The 19,268-nt window shown below is 33.0% G+C and overlaps 2 protein-coding genes across 2 annotated transcripts; both read left to right on the forward strand.

Moving 5' to 3' along the window:
- The first annotated feature begins 1,618 nt into the window (after positions 1–1,618).
- Positions 1,619–7,630, forward strand: LOC130676375 (CCR4-NOT transcription complex subunit 6-like). Its single transcript, XM_057482527.1, has 3 exons — positions 1,619–1,703; positions 7,010–7,322; positions 7,420–7,630. Exons 1-3 carry the CDS (start codon positions 1,619–1,621, stop codon positions 7,628–7,630), a joined length of 609 nt encoding a protein of 202 aa, XP_057338510.1.
- Positions 7,631–7,770: 140 nt separating this feature from the next.
- On the forward strand, positions 7,771–8,588 carry LOC130676566 (CCR4-NOT transcription complex subunit 6-like). Its single transcript, XM_057482885.1, has 4 exons — positions 7,771–7,895; positions 7,984–8,164; positions 8,238–8,377; positions 8,462–8,588. The coding sequence occupies exons 1-4, from the start codon at positions 7,787–7,789 to the stop codon at positions 8,500–8,502; spliced, it is 471 nt and encodes a 156-aa protein (XP_057338868.1). The 5' UTR covers positions 7,771–7,786; the 3' UTR covers positions 8,503–8,588.
- Positions 8,589–19,268: the final 10,680 nt, after the last annotated feature.

A 19,268-nucleotide genomic window follows, 5' to 3' on the forward strand; every position in this document is an offset into this window, starting at 1 on the left:
TAAACGTATGTTCTATAAAAATAAGAATAAAAATTTTTATGAGAAAATAATTTTTTTCCGTGTCCTACTTTGCCCACATTTACAGAATCATAATGAAAAGCATGTAAAAATTTAGAAAATTCATGGATTTTTCTTATTTCTTGCCATCACAAATTTGCATTATGACGAAAATTAATACTCTAAACCTAAAACTAATTTTAACAGAAATTGTAGCTTGTTAAAAGAATTGAACATAGATCTTTATTTCTAATACATATACTAATAATTATACCAAGAAGTTCTAAAGGTAGTATTGTTATAAAACTTTTGAGTTTAATTGCATTTTAAATACTAACATTTAAATCATCAACTGTAAGAACATTACCCAGAGAGGAAAGTAACACGGGCCCAAGCTTGGCCCAGACTTGGCCCAACTTTGTAGAACCTTGGGCCAGGCTTGCAAGCCAGTCTTGGCCCAGCTTTGGTAGAAGCCTGGAATGATAATCTCGGGCCAAGCCTGGTTGCCAGACCTGGCCCATGCTTGGTTACCAGACCTGGCCCATGCTTGATTGCCAGACCTGGCCCAGGCTTCCAGGAAACGAATAAATTTAATTAAAAAAAATTTATTATTATTAACCTCGTAGAATTCATGATCATTAACGTTTTAATTATTTAAGGGAGGTAAATGATGTGAAAAAAATTCGGTGGAAATTCTGCTGGACTCTGGGCGCGAACTGCCGTCCTTCTGATTACTGGGTCCGAACGGTAGCTACTGGACGAACCTACTAACGTTGAACTGGTACATTTATATGATCTACTTGTATAAACCATGGGTATATCCAAACTTGGGTAATCCTACCTTGGCCCAAGCCCGGGTAATCATTGTAACGGCCAAGGCTAGGTTACCCAGTCCTGGCCCAAGCCTGGCTTGCCATTGGATGGCCAAGGCTAGGTTACCCAGTCTTGGCCTAAGTCTGGGTTGCCATTGGACGGCCAAGGCTAGGTTTCCCAGTCTTGGCCCAAGCCCGGGTAATCATTGTAACGGCCAAGGCTAGGTTACCTAGTCTTGGCCCAAGTCTGGCTTGCCATTGGACGGCCAAGGCTAGGTTACCCAGTCCTGGCCCAAGCCTGGGCCAATATAGGTGTGCCAAAGCTAGGTTCCCCAGTGCTGGGCCAAGTAGGGGCCCGTTGTTCGACTCTGGCAGCTCCTGTATGGGTACTTCAGGTATCAGCTTACTAACGGGACAATAGAGACTCCGGTCCATTGGGCTTAAACACTCATTTACCCTCCGGATTAAATTTACAAATTTAGGTAAAACGACAAAAATAAATAACACTTAAGTGCGTTATACTATTGAACTTTTATCCAAATACTCATTTAAATTTATGAGGTAATGACAACGAAAATATGAGCACCAGAGTCTTTCAATACAATGTGTTTTTATCTATAATAAAATTTTGTCATTATAATTAAATGCATTCGGTTATTTACTATACAATAATTTTGCCTACTCTATAATGAGTTTCTCATTAAGAAGTGGGGATAGAAAACCTTAAAATATTTTCAACAGCATCAGATATTTTATTTGCTTTTGTGACATCAGTGAGTAAAGTTGTGGTGCAAAAATAGTGTGAAAAAATGAATCCTTCTATGGAAATATACGATCACCTCATCGCAGAAAACATCAAAAAAAGTTACTGCAATATACAACTAGAAAATACAGGTATGTGTTTAGAAATTTTTATATTAAATTAATGATTCTACACTGTAAAAAATCACCGGGGTAAGTCCAAGCGGTGTAGGTGTTAAAATTATCGGTGTTAAATTTACCCCCGAAAGCGGTGTGAAAATAACGCCGCCACCGGTGTAAATATTCTAGACCGGTGTTAAAATAACGCCGCCACCGGTGTAAATATTCTAGACCGGTGTTAAAATATTTTACTTTATGAATATTTTTACTTACTCGATCACTATACTTGTTAATAAATGATATTTTTTCTTAATTTTCATAAAGAACTGACATTTTTTTGTGTTTTATAATCGTTAAAGTTAATACTCCAAGCGGATGCAATTTACCCCGCTTTTCCACCGACATTACTCCACTTCTACACCTGTTACCCCACTTTTACACCGGTTACTCCGATTTAACAACGGTATTTTTAACACCGGTGTATTACTCCCCCTACACCGGTGTAATTTCATTTTTACACCGGGTGGAGTTAAAACGAGTCCATTTTTAACACCGCTCTTTTTACAGTGTATTAAACGGTATAATCACCTTTTAGTTTAAATTCATGTCCACCCAGCACCTATTATTTATTTGAAAATATACATCTCTAGTGAAATGATATTATATTTTTTTCACATTTTTAGCACAATTACAAATTTTCTGAATCGAAAAAATATCTTATCGTGTGAAAAATATTTTTCAAAAAGTTAACGCCATTGTTTATACAAAATCAGTTAATAAATTTAAAAAATCGTTCCTACAATTAAAGTATCAAACAATTGAAAATTTTATGATTCAAAAAAGAACTTATCTTGCAGATAACTTTAGTAGATAAGTTAACGTTATTGTTTATATAAAATTAGTTAACAAATTTGAAAAAAAACATCTTTAAGATGTAGGAATCAAACGATTGCTAATTTCATGATTTGAAAAAGTAATTTATCGTATGGAGGAATTTTTTTTTAAAAGTTAATGTCATTATTGATAAAAAATTAGTTGACAAATTTTTAAAAAACCGTCTAAAAGATGTAAGAATCAAACGATTGCACATTTTATGATTCAAAAAAATTACTTATCATATCGTGAACTTTTTGCATGAAATTAACACTATTGTTTAAAAAAAATTAGTTAACAAATTTTTGTAAAATCTATGACATTAACTTTTCGAAAAAATCTCTTCACACGAAAAATTATTTTTCCGACTTGCTTTGGGAATTTTTTACTTACTCGATCACTACAGTTAAACAGTGTGCGTATGTTTGCATGTGTGTGAGTGTGCTTCATGTGCACGCGTGTGTATGTGCGCGTGTACGCTCGCGTGATTGAGTGGGTGTGCGTGTGTGAAAATATTTTTTGCGTTTAATAAGTTTTTTAAAGTTAATACTCTGAGCGGTCGCAGTTTACACCGCTTTGACACCGGTATTTTAACACCACCGAATTACGTCACCAGCGAAATTTGAATTTCTAGTATAATAGAAAGGAAAAAAAAAAAATGTCCTTGAAACTTTTATCGTACATTTTTCTTTTTGCAAATGAGCATTAAGAGTCGTGTATTTTTGGATTTACGAAACTTTTTTTAATTTAGCGGTGAAAATGAGACAAAAAACGGATATAGTGGTGCGTGCACTCCCGTCGATCGAATCAATAGCATGATAAAAAAAAATCGTTTTAACGGATTAAAATTAAATATCAGCGAATGAAAAAAAATTGGTCTTTTCTAAACATAAATAAATAATTATCCACCGAAAAAAAATTTTTACCCCAATTTTTTAATGAAATAAAGCAATCGAGAAATTTTTTTTTCTATTTTGTTGATTATTTTTTTTTTTTTATTGCTAAAACTACATAACAATAATTTTAAAAAAATTTTTAATTGCATTGCTTAAATAATTGTTATGAACAAATGAATTGTTAATAAGATTAAAAAAAATTTTTTTTTGGGAAAAAGATGCTTGATAAAAATAATGATTATTTATAGAATCCTTAGAAATAAATCTTATTGGGACTTTTCAGTTCAAATATCTTATAAACTATTGGGGATACAATTAGAACACTTCAAGTCATTTTTGTTCTCCACTAATCAATAAACATATTGAACTTCTGAACAAATCACTAACTCAATTATTCAATTAATTATGAAAAAAGCACTTATATGAATGAATAACTTTTTGAAATATTTGCAAATAATCAAACCACTTTTTTTTTTTTTTTTTTACTAAATTGTTTATAACTTTTACAATTTTTGCCGGCCCCAAATTTCTACTTTGACAATTTTTATAGACGCTATTTCGAATCGAATGAGCCCTTAATCATAATTTTCGGTGGTCTTGAACACTCTCTGAACATGAATAAGTGAAATAAGTGAATTTTCGCTAATTCTGAGTGCCAACCGAACCACTTTTTGAAATTAGTGTTTAAAAAAAAAATTTTGCTTTTTTTTTCTTCTTGTTTATAAATTTCACAAAATTTCGAAACTAAAAATTTTTTTTTAACTATCATTACCCATAATTGTTTCGGTAAATGTTCAAACAAAATTATCCATGTCGTAATTTAATTATTTTCCCATTTTTCTGACTATTTCTTCGTCAAACAGTGATTTTTTAAATTTCCGCTAAGAAAATTGATAATTTTTAAGAATTCAGGAAGTTATTGGTTTCGGTCCGATTTTCGAAAATCGAATTTCTATCAGATGTTGACGTTTTGAGGTTCTAGGAAGCTATTCTGACTAATTTCAAGAATTTAAATTGAAATTCAAAAAAATTATTTCGAAAAGTAAAATTTTTTTCTGGTATAAATGTATGATTTACTTACAGAAAAAAAATTTTAATCATCGATTTGTTGCTAGATTACAGCCGTTGTTCATTCGCATGCGTGCAAAATGACGCGCTTTTTCGTTTTTTGCGCTTCAATAATTTTTATCTCAGCAACTCTATTCATCGTAGAGATATCCGCCAAGACTCATTTTATTTGTTAGTAAATTCTAAACCCGAAGATACTTATTTGTCTTGATAGTTTCTTAATAGTTTTCGAGATATTTCATTTTACATCTAATTTATTTATGAAAAAAAAACAGTTAAAGCGGCCGCTGAATTTAGGTCAAATTTTTGTTTGGGATATCTTGAGTATTTACAAAAAATTTTTTTTGATTGGTTCATACCTACCGAAATTATGATTTTGCACCATTATTCATATTTTTTTACTAACTTTCAGAATATACTTCTCCACCTGCTAAGAGGCCATGGATGTTCTATTCAACGCCAATCCTGGAAGAATCGGGGCCATCGTGTAAGTAAAAATGAACAAAATATTATTTTTTTATAATAGCAAAATGATACACGGAAAATAATATGTAGTATCATTTACTACGAGATTGCAGTAAATATTTGTAGTTAAAAATATCCGATAAATGATAACACTTACTAAATGTGCGTCAAACTTTACTAAGTTAATAAGTTAAATTTACTCCTATCTTGTGGTTAATTCTACTGCACATTGCAGTAACCAATACTCCAGGCGGGCGTTGAGAGTACTACAGAAGGACGGGTTCCCGCTATTTCGCCATTTTGGGGTTGATCGTTTATTACAGCGTCTCATAAATAAATAATCAACTGACAATTTATTGAAAATTAAATAATTGATTATCAATATCTCAGTGAAACGGAAGATTTTTTTATTCTGCTTGTTCTTACGGCGCATTTATAATAAAAAAATCGGTCTGTCAGTTGACCCTGCGGGCCAGCCCCAAAACTTCCCGCTGTTTTCGAGCTCAACGAGCTCGAAAACATTATTGTGAATATATTTTCGAGCTCTTCGAGCTCGTAAATACTTTTGTATGCCATTGTTTTGTAAAAATACATTTTTTAGCATTTCTTTCTCCCACGATATCTCGCGAACGAATTAACCGATTTTGATGGTTGAGGTGGCAATCGACGCGTTTCATCAAGTTCTAAAGCTGATCAAATTTTGAAATTGATTTATTTAGCCGTTTTTGAGAAATTTCAAAAAAACCAAGGAAAAATTTTTTTTTGAATTCTTTCGTCAACGGTTTCTCTTGAACGAATGAACCGATTTTGATGGTTAAGGTGGCATTCGACGCGGCTTATAGAGTTTTAGAGCTGATTAGATTTTGGAATCAATCCATCGAGCAAATTAAAAGTTATCCAAATAAAACGTTTTCGAAAAAATTTTATTTTTGAAAAATCTCTGAACGCACCCTACCGATTAAGTTCAAATTTTTACGGCTTCAAGACATTAACAAGCCGCGTCGAATGACACCTCAACGATCAAAATCGGTTCATCCGTTCAAGAGTTATGAATATTTACATACATACATACGTACGTACGTACGTACGTACACACATACATACACTCGGACATCATCGTGAAATTAGTCAGGATAGCTTCCTAGGACCTCGAAACGTCGACATCTGATGGAAATTTGATTTTCGTAAATCGGACCGAAACCAATAACTTCCCGAATTTTTGAAAATTTACAATTTTCTTAGCGGGAAGTTAAAAATGTCATGAGAACAAAAAATAAAGATTTCGACAGCTTTTTTGCCTTTAAGGCTCGGACTTACCTAACAAAATTTCGAATTTAAGAATTCTAATTACTTTTCGAATATTTATGGGACTCCTATGATGAAAATCTTTCGAAGAAGTTCGTCTTCTGCTTTTAGTCGGAAGCTAAGAAAATTGCTGTTATCATAATTATTTAATAAATAATTAGAATTCTTAAATTCGAAATTTCGTTAGGTGCGGCCCAGCCTTAAAAGTTGGAAAAAAAATTGGCTTTCATGTTTTTGGATAAAATTTCTATTTCATCTTTTTTGATAATTATGAATATATTTTTTTTTTTTGAAAAGTACATAAAAAAACGAGCAATTTAAAAAAAAATTGATCAATTTGATCCAAAAAAATTTAACATGGCCCAGCATGGGTGGACCCTTTTTGTAAATAATTACCATGTTTAGTATATATAAATAACTCAGTAAGTGATTTTTAAAAATAATTTATAATATTTTTAGGTTATATAATGTTTATTTTTACCGTAACCGCATATCGAGTAAATTGAACTACAGTTGGAATTACAAATATCGCATGCTGTGACATATCTTACTTTTTTCGATAGTAGACGCTTAACTACAATATTGCAGTAAATCTAACCACAATTTGGAGTTGTCTTATATCATACTACAGCCTGTGGTAAATGGAACTCCAGTTGTTGTTGCCACTATTACAATTTATTTTCCGTGTAAATATTATATCAAATAAATAATGAATTTTTCTATCTTTTTCAGGTACATTTTCGGTGATGAGTTACAACGTTCTGAGTAGCTCATACGCGGCACCAAGAATGTATCCGTATTGCCCTAAAGAATACCTCGACTGGGAAACCCGTGGGCAGAGCATCATAAATGAAATTAACGACTATGAATGCGATGTGATCTGCCTTCAGGAAGTCGAGATGGAGGCGTTTCTTGAATTCTTTTCGCCGAAGCTCGAAACTAAAGGGTATATTGGCATTTTTGCCCCAAAATCTCGGGCAAGAACAATGTCAGATACCAAACGGCGGCTTGTAGACGGTTGCGCGATTTTTTGGAAGACCGAAAAGTATGTTTTTAATTTATAATTTTAATTTAAACAATTAATAATGTTGTGTTGGCTTATAGTTATATTCATTAATCATTTATGAATTTTTTTTTTTCAGGTTTACACTGGTATCCCAAGAGTTGATCGAGTTCAACCAATTGGCTATCAAGAACAACGCAGGTTGTCAAGACATGCTCAATCGGGTGATGATTCGTGACAACATTGGGCTGTTTGCCGTGCTGAAAACCACAGCCGCAGCATGGCAAGATGGTAAGTTTTTGCGATTTTTCAAATTTGTAGCATTTACAATAAATTCGCTATCATTATAACTTAATAAAACTCTAATTTACTCTTTAGGTCTTCCAGAAAACTCATCAGATGTGGAGCAGCTAATCTTAGTGGCAAATACACATTTGCACTGGAATCCGGAGTTTTGCGACGTCAAAGTTTTGCAGGCAATGATGCTCGCCAGAGAAATAGAAAGAATGTTGGAAACAGTGAGTTCCGTATCCGAACAGGCGGATAATAAGACATTCGCTTCTTCTGACATCAAGCTATTGCTCTGTGGAGATTTCAACTCTAAAACAGATTCTGGTAAGTTCAGTTTCAAAAATATTAAGAATTTAATATTAATTACTAGGGTGTCCTGAATTATTAATATTTACGCTTTTGCTTTTTTCAGGTGTGTATGAGTTTTTAACACAAGGTCAGCTCGCTATAGATCATCCGGATTTTCGAAATTTGGATTACAAAAAAGCCGTTAATACAATTTTTGGAAATCCGGAATCTGCCGAAGTAGCCCACCATTCGCTGAATCTTTCATCGGCCTGTCCTGAAGAATATATGCCGTATACATATTATACGTAAGTAAATCAATAAAATTATCACTATGTTAATTTTTTTAAATAAATAAAATAATTGTTTGTTTTTTTTCAGGTATGGCTTCAGGGCGATGATCGATTTTGTTTTTTATGGAACATCTAATATGAGACCAATAGGATTCTATGGTCCTATACATGATCAGTGGTTCCATGATAACATAATAGTGGGCTGTCCTAATCGGTACATCCCATCGGGTAAATTGAATAATTTTTTTTGTTCAAAATAATATCATTTTCCTATATTAATCATTTTCTGATAATTTATCATTTTTATTCCAGATCACTTTCCACTGGTGGTGCATTTCAAGATGGTAACTTGAAGAGTCAGTCATCGATTACGTGGTTGTAAAAGGTACTACATCTTACTCTTTTTCGTCGGCTGCACATCGGTCCTACTACACTGAGAGACAAATTTATTCGCCTGGAATAAAGACGCGTACTAAAATTTTTTCCAAAGTACCACTACGGGCGTGTTCAGAAACACACTCTAGAAGAGAAATATTCAACTCCTGCACGGAGAGAAGAGAATGGTAATAATTAACATGCTACATGGCAACTAGTCCTATTTTTTAAAGCATAGGAATCGATACTATGTAGTATGGGAATAATTACCATTCTTCTGTTAATATTTACTATGCTACATAATAATCAAGCTACTGGTAAATATTACTTTGTAGCATAGTAATCAAAGCCATGCTAGAATAATATTAAGTCCCATGCTGTATAGCGTGGATGCAGTTTGAGTATGAAGCGCTGCTATAAAGTATATACGTCCAATATAATCTGTACATATATTAATCTTAATTACTACTTATATCAATGAATATTATTTTAATGAACATTATCAATCATACGAAACTCAAGTATTATTTGAAAAGTATCATTGTCTATTATATTCTGATTTAAAATGTTATTCTACCACACGTATCGTCACTGCTGCAGACGGAAAAATTTATATTCCAAAGCGCTGGATTTAATATTTTTAATTTAGATTATTTTTAACTTTCTCTGCATTAATAATTCATAATTCATAAATTTACTTACAATAAAATATTAATTAAGTGTGTTTTCAATAAATAATTTATTTATTATATTTTTCTAATAAAACTAATCCATGTTAAAATATGTTAATGTTAATATTTATTGTTTTATTTAAAAATTTTTTAAATCAATAAAACATTCATTTATTATTAATTAAATAACCTAATTTTTTAATTATAAAACCTTATTTTAATATTAACCTTAATACCTTCAATTGGAAGCGACTTCATCGAAATTATAATAATTCCAATGTAGCATAGGAATGATTCCAATCCCCATGAAAAATGATTTTGTCTGATTATATATGAGTAAATATGATTATACATGGTTATTCATAAAATTATATATAATTGTGTATGAGTCTCTATATTATTAGATCTGATCAGACATGACTGATATAAACTTATATGTAGTTATATATAAGTCTATGTATGATAAGATCTGATCAGACTTCATTGATATGAAACCTATAAATATTTAATTGTGTATATAGGTTCAATATATACCTTGTTAGACCAACGCTCGGCACGCATTCAATGCATTGAGCGCGCCTTGCTCAACTAGCCCCAAATAAGCCAACAAAGTAATAGTTAAATTATAAAAAAACGATTAATTTTTTTTCTCATGATCAGCCAATTGGTTGAACTCGATCAACTGTTGGGATATCAGTGTAAACCTGGAAAAAAGAAATACATAAATAATCAATAAATATAACTATAAGCTAACACAACATTATTAATTATTTACATTAAAAATATAAATTAAAAACATACTTTCTGGTCTTCCAGAAAATTGCGCAAACATGTACAAGCCGCCGTTTGGCATCTGATTTTGTTTTTGCCCGAGATTTCGGGGCAAAAACGCCGTCATACCCTTTAGCTTTCAGTGTCGGCGAATAGAATTGGAGAAACACCTCAAGCTCGACCTCCTGAAGGCAGATCACATTGTATTCATAGTCGTTAATTTCATTTATGATGCTCTGCCCACGGGTTTCCCAGTCAAGGTATTCTTTAGAGTAATACGGATACATTTCCGGTGCCACGTATGAGCTACTAAGAACCATGTAACTCATCACCGAAAATATACCTGAAACAGATAGAAAAATTCGTTATTTATTTGATATAATAGTAATCATTTTTCTAGTATAAAGAAACAATATTTTGTTCATTTTTACTTACACGATGGTCCCGATTCTTTAGGAACTGCATAGGACATCCATGGCTTATCAACAGGTGGAGAAGTATATTCTGAAAGTTAGTAAAACAAATTTGAAAAATAGTGCAAGATTATAGCACCAATCATATATGCTTGGATCTAAACATTTTTTATTAGGATGATATTTATGACTTTGAAATTTAAAGTAATGACAAAATCAAGTATGTAAATAAGTTAATTTATCATTACATAGCTTCAAGTAATTTGCTTCAAATTTCAAGGAAGATGCATAATTTTAATATCCGTTTATTAATTAATATCAATTGAATATAAAATATAAATTAAATTATTATTGCACAGAAAAATTCAATTAAAAAAAAAAATTAAGTTACAAATTTTTTTTTAAGTGACATACAGATTAGACTGGGCCAAAAAAATTGACTATTTTTTTTTTTCATAGCTATATCGAAAATATTATTCAGAATGACAAAAACAAAATTTCATGAAAGTTTGAGCCCTTAATATTAATTTTAAGAGGTCTATCATCGCTATTTTTAATTTTAATTCATAATTTGATGTTTTACGTCAAAACTGCTAAAGCATTGGAGTAAAAAAAATTCATTTTCACTTATTCTTATGTAAAATTAAATTCCCTACAAAAACGGTCTGATTGAAAATTTTCGTCAGACAAGCCTTTTCCGATTAATTAAGCTCAATAAATTGATATATTTTTTCGATTTAACATTTTTACTTTTGAATTTTGTAACTGACGAATCAATAAATAAATAAATAAATATCTAATAAAGACCATGACAGATTTTCGAAGGAAATTTGATGCTGTACAAAAAAGGCCTCTTAACATTTTTTGCTAAATTCACTCCTTCGAAAGTTATTCACGTTATTGAAATCGTTTTGACTCAAATTCAACCAAAAACGCAAAAAAAACGACGAAAAAAAAAAATTGAAACTTTTTTTTTGTGTTCTACATTTTTTTTTCGACATTTTTTGGAAATTTTTTCTTTTTTTTCGTCATTTCTTTGCATTTGCTGAGTCACCAACGCAAAAATTTGAGAAAAGTCCAAAAAAAAAATTTCTTCGTTTTGATTATGATTACACAATTAAAGGAACAAAACTTTCTCCTTTAATTGATTAGCAAAACTTTGATCGATGATTCCCAAAAAACGGTTCGATAGATCAATTTAAAATTTTACAGGGGTCTTGGGGGTGCATTAAGCTAAAAAAGTCCCTGGCAACATTATTTTTTTTATCGATATTTGCAGAGGAGCGGTTGATTTACTAAAAAACCAAAAAAAGTCATTTTTTTGTACTTACTTCTAATGGATGTTAAAAATAAAAAAAAATTTTTCTTCCAAAAAATGATGACAGGATCTTTTAGGGAATTTATTCAAGTTTTTAACGCCTCCCTTTAACTTTCTGTGCGATCATTGGTACCTGAAATATCGATGATCAAAGCCAAAAGGATCATTTTCTGTTTGAAGGCTGATATCTCTGCGACAAATTGTCCTACGAGGTTAAAAAAAAAACCAAATTGAAGCTGAATAAATTTCCTAAACGAGCTATACATTCGTTTAGTTAAAAAAATTTTTTTGCGGTCCGTGGGCTCTTCGGAAAAAAAAAAAAAATTTAGAAATTTTTCGTCTCGCGGTATTTCTCATGTTTGCGCAACAACCGGAGCTTTTAAAAAATTTTGAAAAAAATGCACAAAAACTAGAGATTTTAAGCTATAGAATGCTTTTTTTAAAATCTCGATAGGATTATTTTTCACCAAGTTACAGCCTTCCAAAAATCACTAAAAAATTTATAAAATTTTTCTGCTCCTTTCATTTTTTGCATTTGTGTATATATATTAGGGTAATTCAAAAAACAAACAAATTTTTTTTTTTTCTTTGAAACAGGATCAAAAGTTTCGTTTAGATACAAAAATACGCCTGTGAAAATTAGAGCTATGAATATTAATATTAACATTGTCCGCTTTGCACTTTTCTATTTCGCATAAGAATAACATGGGAAAAATTTTTTTTATGTCTTCTGATTTTTATAAGGAGCTTACGATGCGTCATAGAAATAATTGGCAGGCTTATTTTTGTAGAGAATTGAATGCTCTACAAAAAAAGATTCTTATCATTTTTTGCGGAATCTATTTGTTCAAAAGTTATTTGAGGTTGAAGTCGAATTTATATTAAATTTTGAGTTTTTCTTACTTTTCCGGCGAAACTATCAGACCTATTACAAAATATCATGGAACCTTTTTTGTAGACAATTTTATTTCCTAGAAGTTATACCAAATAAAGTTTTTTCGAATTCCGCATTGTTTTCTAGTTATTTTCATTTTAATGTCATGCTCATAAAAAAAATAGTCTTCTGATCGATTTTAAGAGCTTGACATTAAAATAAAAATAACTAGAAAATGTGGTACAATTTTGACCATAGCGCTATCTTTAATACACCCAGCGCCAGGTACTTGAGCGTCAAGCGTCAAAACATCAAATACGTTGTCAAAAAACGTAAACAGAGTCAGTGATTTTAATAAACATTGTGTATTTATGATAAAAGATTGATTTGACCGATAATTATCAGACTTTATTATTAAACTAATCATGCCAGGTGCCAATAAATAAACCAATAAATAAGTAAACTTGTAGATTGATTTAAACAGCCTGACAATTATTAAATAAAATTGTTTATTATAATTTAATTCAATTGAATTTATATTTTTAGCGTATCGGGTTCTTTACGGAGCTTATCGGGATTTTTTTTAATTTTTAGAGCAGTTTCGAAGTTGGTTTAATACTCAGTGGAAAAAGCTAAACAATGTTTAGCTTTGACGCTAGATTGAACTATGACGCTCAAGTACTTGACACTGGGTGTATTGAAGATGGCGCTATGGTCAAAATTGTACCACTTGACCACGTTTAACGCTCTTAACCAGCGTCGAGCATAAAATTGCACCTTTAATCTGAACGTAAAAACTGCTTGCATGGAACGCTTGTTGAAAGTTTTCATCAAGGCTGCGTATCTTTACAATAATTCGAATTTAAACCCTTTTATTAAAATAACTCATTACACTGAGAGAAATGTGCATAGTAACCTGAACTATTCAGCTACAGGTATGAAAATATAGTATCTTTAAAAAATTTTTATTATTACTGGAACTATATACTAGTATGAATCAGCATGAAAAAATAGTTACATTATCTACACTCGAAGAACTGTTTTTGTCTTATTATAATCACTATAAAATATTAATCTTTTTTAAAGCAAGGCTTAGTTGTGAATACAATATTACCTTAAGGATCTATTGATTAATTTCTATTTTAGAGTTAATTCGGTACCCAAATTTATTTTTCGATTTTAATTTTGAAATCACTTGAGGTTTTCCCTTTACACCTTAAAGAAGCTTAGCTTGCAATTTTTTGTTGCTCACAATATGTAACTTTTTTTTTTTTATGAAGTTAAAGTCTTCTTTGGTGAAAAAACAAATCAATATGTTGCTAAAAGTAAACCGATTTAAATTTCTTATCATATACGAGTATTAAGCTAATTTTTATACTAATAGCGAATTCGTTTATTATGTATCCGTATTTTGCTATATTAACAAACTTATTTTTTTGCGAGTGTATGTGCCTTTTGTTTTCATTTTATAATAAATTTTTATTCTCCATAACGACGCATGGGAATAAAATTTTAAATATCAATATAATATATAATTATTTTCAAAAATTTCAACGAATCTTTTTTACCGATATTTTGTAGCTTCCAGTAAAGTCATCTAGTGAATCAGATAAAAAGTATGTATGTAGCCCGTTACCAACAATGAATTTTCTTTTATCAATCAATGTCATCCCTGATAGCCAAGTTGGCACGCAACTTGTCAACAATCTACTGCCGCAACCTGTCGCCAAGTTGCCTGCGAAAGTTGGCATTTCCATAAGTTGATGACAACTTTCTGAGAAAGTTGGTGGCAAAAGTTGGCCATTACATTAGTTGACGGAAAAATGCCTTCAATTTTCTCAGTAAATAGTCGACAGGTTGCGGCAGTATATCGTTGCCAACTTTCTGGGAAACTTGCAGTCAACAGTTATAAAAGCTGAAAGTTGTCGATAACTGACATCAAGTTGGTCGCAACTCATGTTCACCAACTTTCTGATCAGAAACTCTGGCTATCAGGGATATTGATTTTCTACTTTCTTCAAGATCCCAGATAGCGATTTCATTCGCAACTTGACGTAACCGCAGCTGAAACTTCTCTAGCGGCCAGATTTTCTGATCAGAAAATTGGTGTACACGAGTTGCGACCAACTTGACGACAAGTTATCGACAACTTTCAGTTTTTGTAACTGTTGGCTACAGGTTACCGTCAGCTTTCTGAGAAAGTCGGCGATTTTAGTCTTCGGGGAAATAAACCTCACCCAGTTGGCGCCAGTGAGCAGTCGCAAGTTGAAGGCAGGTGTCCGAGAAAATTGAAGGCAACTTTCCGTCAACTTATGGAATTGCCAACTTTTGCCACCAACTTTCTTAGAAAGTTGCCATCAACTTATGGAAATGCCGATTTTTGCGGCCAACTTGGCGACAGATTGCGGCAGTGTTTGTCGCCAGGTTGACGCCAACTTGGCTATCAGGATAATTGTAATATCTGAGTGTCCAATGATTGATATAGTTGAAATTTATTTTATCGACTTCATTAAGACATTCTACTCATGCCCTGATAGCCAAGTTGGCCGCAATTTGTCGACAATCTACTGCTGCAATCTGTCACCAAGTTGGCCGCAAAATTTGGCACTTCCATAAGTTGACAGTAACTTTCCGAAAAACTTGTCGACAACTTTCAGCTCGTTTATCTGTTGACTACAAGTTGTCAACAAGTTTCTCAGAAAGTTGTCGACAGGTTGCGGCAGTAGATTGTTACCAAGTTGCTGGGAAACTTGTAGTCGACTTGTCGGCAACAATTACAAAAGCTGAAAGTCGTCGACAACTCGTCGTTGTTGATGACAACTCATGTACACCAATTTTCTGATCAAAAACTCTGGCTGTCAGGGTATCAAACTAGTTCTAGCTTATCAACCCTTATAGCCAGACTTTCTGATCAGCCCTGATAGCACGAAGTGCTCGTCAAAAAGTTGGTATTCATTAGTTTGCGACCAACTTGACAAGTTGTCGACAACTCTAGCTTTTTCAACTTTTGGCTACAAGTTACCGCCAATTTTGTGAGAAAGTTGACGCCAGGGAAGAGCCGCAATTCGAAAGCAGGTTTCTGAGAAAATTGAAGGCAACTTGCCGTCAACTAAGGATTGCCAACTTTTGTCACCAACTTTCTCAGAAAGTGTCTATCCATTTTGAAAGTACCAACTTTTGTGGCTAACTTGGCGTCTAATTGCGGCTGTTAGATGGACGCCAGTTTCTCGTCAACTTGGCTATCAGGCAGAAAGATGGTGTACACTAGTTGCGACCAACTTGACGACAAGTTATCGACAACTTATAGCTTTTGTAATTGTTACCTACAAGTTGTCTCCAACTTTCTGGGAAAGTTAGCGCCAATTTACTGCCGCAAACTATCGACAATTTTTTGAGAATATTGAAGGCAACTTTCCATCAACTAATGTAATATCAACTTTTGCAAGCAACTTTCTCAGAAGGTTGCCATGAGCTTATGGAAATGATAATTTTTGCGGCCAACCCGGCGACAGGTTGCGGCAGTAGATTGTCGCCAGCCTGCTGCCAACTTGACTATTAGGAAAGTAGAAGAAGCATTGGTAAAAGTATAATAGGGTGTATACATGTATAATTTTAATTTCTGATGGCTGATCTGACGGCAAATTAGTGACAACCAACTGCTGCAACTTGCTGCCAAGTTGAACGCGAAAATTGGCATTCCATAAGTAGAGTACGACTGGACGCCAACATTCTGAGAAAATCAGTGGCAAAAGTTGGCATTCTATAAGTTAACGGAAAATTACCTTCAATTTTTTCAGAAAGTTGGCAATAGGTTGCGACAGTAGACTGTCACCAATTTTTCGGAAAAGTTGCTGACAACTTGTAGTCAACAGTTACAAAGGCTGAAGTTATCGTCAACTTGATCGCAACTTAGAGACACTAATTGTCTGGACAGAAAGTCTTCCTATCAGGGTAATAAAAATTAAGGCTCCCCCTACTAGTGGGGCACGTTGAGCAATTTGGAGCGCTCGCGTTTTTCTGGGAATAACTTGTAAATTTACACTCGGATTGTTTTTGTGTCGCTAGACTTTTTGAAGAAGGCTGAATTACGAATCTAACAGCACATGAATTGATTTAATCCAATGCATCGTCTTAAAGTTATGAAAGGTCAAACCAAAAAGTTCAAGCTCTTCGAGCTCGAAAATACTTTTGTATGCCATTGTTTTCGAAAAAAACCGTTTTTTAGCATCTCTTTCTCCCACGATATCTCGCGAACGAATTAACTGATTTTGATGGTTGAGGCGGCAATCGACGTATTTTATTGAGTCCTAGAGCTGTTTAGATTTTTGAATTGTTTAGCTGAGTTACTTCAAAGATATTCGCAAAAAACTGTTTTTTATCGTTTCTTTTTTCCGCGATATCTCTTAGACAAATGGCCCGATATTGATGATCAAGGTAGCAATCGACGCGTTGTAATAAATTCTAAAGCTGATTAAGTTTTGAAATTGTTTAGTTCAGTTGTTTCACAGACATTCGCAAAAAACTGTTTTTTACCATTCCTTTCTCCCGCGATAACTCTCGAACGAATTATCCGATTGAAATGACTATGGTGGCAATCGACGCGTTTTATCAAATTCTAGAGCTGATTAGATTTTGAAGTCGATCGTTCAAGTCATTTCTGAGAAATCACTAGAAAACTAAAAAAAAAAAATTTTTTTTTTTCCGTAATTCGCCAATATTTTCGAGTCTACTTGATCAAATGATTTGAAATTTTCAGGAAAGTTGACGGCCAACAAGCTCTTTCGATTGCCACCTTAACCATCGAAATCCGTTCATTAGTTAAAAAGTTACAAAGAGTTTACACACACACACACACACACACACACACACACACACACACACACACACACACACACACACACACACACACACACACACACACACACACACACATACATACATACATACATACACTCGGACATCATTCGGAAAATAGTCAGAATAGCTTCCTAGGACCTCAAAACGTCGACGTCTAACGAAAACTCGATATTCGAAAATCGGGGTGAAAACAATAACTTCCTGAATTTTTGAAAATTTACAATTTTCTTAGGGGGAAGTTAAAAAAATAAATTTTTTTCTCGTTAATTTAATTTTTCTCAACTTCAGAGCTCTGTAACTTTCTTCCTATGAGCTCTATTAAAACGACTCTAAGGACCATTTTTGTAGAGACTTACATTTCTTATAAGTACTTTGATTGAAAAATAATAAAAAAATGAAATCCTGCTAGTTAACGAATGAAAAACAAAAAAATTGTATTCATCTTGAAAATTCGATTTTTTCCTCCTAAGTTTCAACCTCTATAATTTTTTTCCTATCAACTTTGACCGTATGACACAAGAGATCTTTTTTGTAGAGAATTTAATTTCCTACAAGTTCCCAAAATTCAAAAATCGAAAAAAAAAATTTTAACATAGTTATATACAAAATAGAAAAAAAAAATTTTTTTCAATGTATTTTAAATGGGAAAGGGGAGCCCCCCGTATGCCAGCTCAATTTTTGAGATACAGAGTTGAAATTTTAGAAGGAATTTTTTTTTTTTTATTAAAGTAACTTTTGAAATGTATTTAGTTAAAAAAAAAACCGGTTAATTCGTTCGCAAGATATCGTGAGAGAAATAAATGCTTCGAAAAAAAAAAACGGTTTTTTTCAAAAACAATGACATACAAAAGTATTTTCGATCTCGAAGAGCTCGAAAATGTATTCACAACAATGTTTTCGAGCTTGAAGAGCTTGAAAACAGCGGGAAGTTTTAGGGTTTGCCCGCAAGGTCAACCGATAGACCTATTTTTAACTTCCCGCTAAGAAAATCGATGATTTTCGAAAAATTCGGGAAGTTATTGGTTTCACCCCGATTTTCAAAAACCGGGTTTTCATCATATGTAGACATTTGAAGGTGCTAGGATGCTATTCTGACATTTTCAGAGCGATGTCTGTACGTATGTATGTGTGTGTGTGTGTGTGTGTGTGTGTGTGTGTGTGTGTGTGTGTGTGTGTGTGTGTGTGTGTGTGTGTGTGTGTGTGTGTGTGTGTGTGTGTGTGTGTGTGTGTGTGTGTGTGTGTGTGTGTGTGTGTGTGTGTGTGTGTGTGTGTGTGTGTGTGTGTGTGTGTGTGTGTGTGTGTGTGTAAAAACTCTTTGTAACTTTTTAACTAATGAACCGATTTGGATGTTTAAGGTGGCAATCGAAAGAGCTCGTTGGCCGTCAACTTTCTTGAAAATTTCAGAACATTTGATCAAGAAGACTCGAAAATATTGGCGAATTACGAAGAAAAAAAATTTTTTTTTTTTAGTCTTTAGTGATTTCTCAGAAACGACCTGATCGATCGACTTCAAAATTTAATTAGCTCTAGAATTTGATCAAACGCATTGATTGCCCCCTTAACCATAACAATTGGTTGATTCGTTCGCGAGATATTGTGGGAGAAGTAAATGCTGAAAAACGGTTTTTTTCGAAAACAATGTCATACGAAAGTATTTTCGAGCTCGACGAGCTCGAAAATGTGTTCACATTAATGTTTTCGAGCTCCTGGAGCTCGAAAACAGTGGGAAGTTTTGGGGCTGGCCCGCAGGGTCAACTGATAGACTGATTTTTTTTGAATCGTTGATCAGAAGCTCAATTATTTCAAGAAGCTGCAATAAAGTTCGTTTATAATTAGAGAA

This window comes from Microplitis mediator, chromosome 10 (assembly GCF_029852145.1).
Source record: "Microplitis mediator isolate UGA2020A chromosome 10, iyMicMedi2.1, whole genome shotgun sequence".
NCBI classification, from domain to species: domain Eukaryota; kingdom Metazoa; phylum Arthropoda; class Insecta; order Hymenoptera; family Braconidae; genus Microplitis; species Microplitis mediator.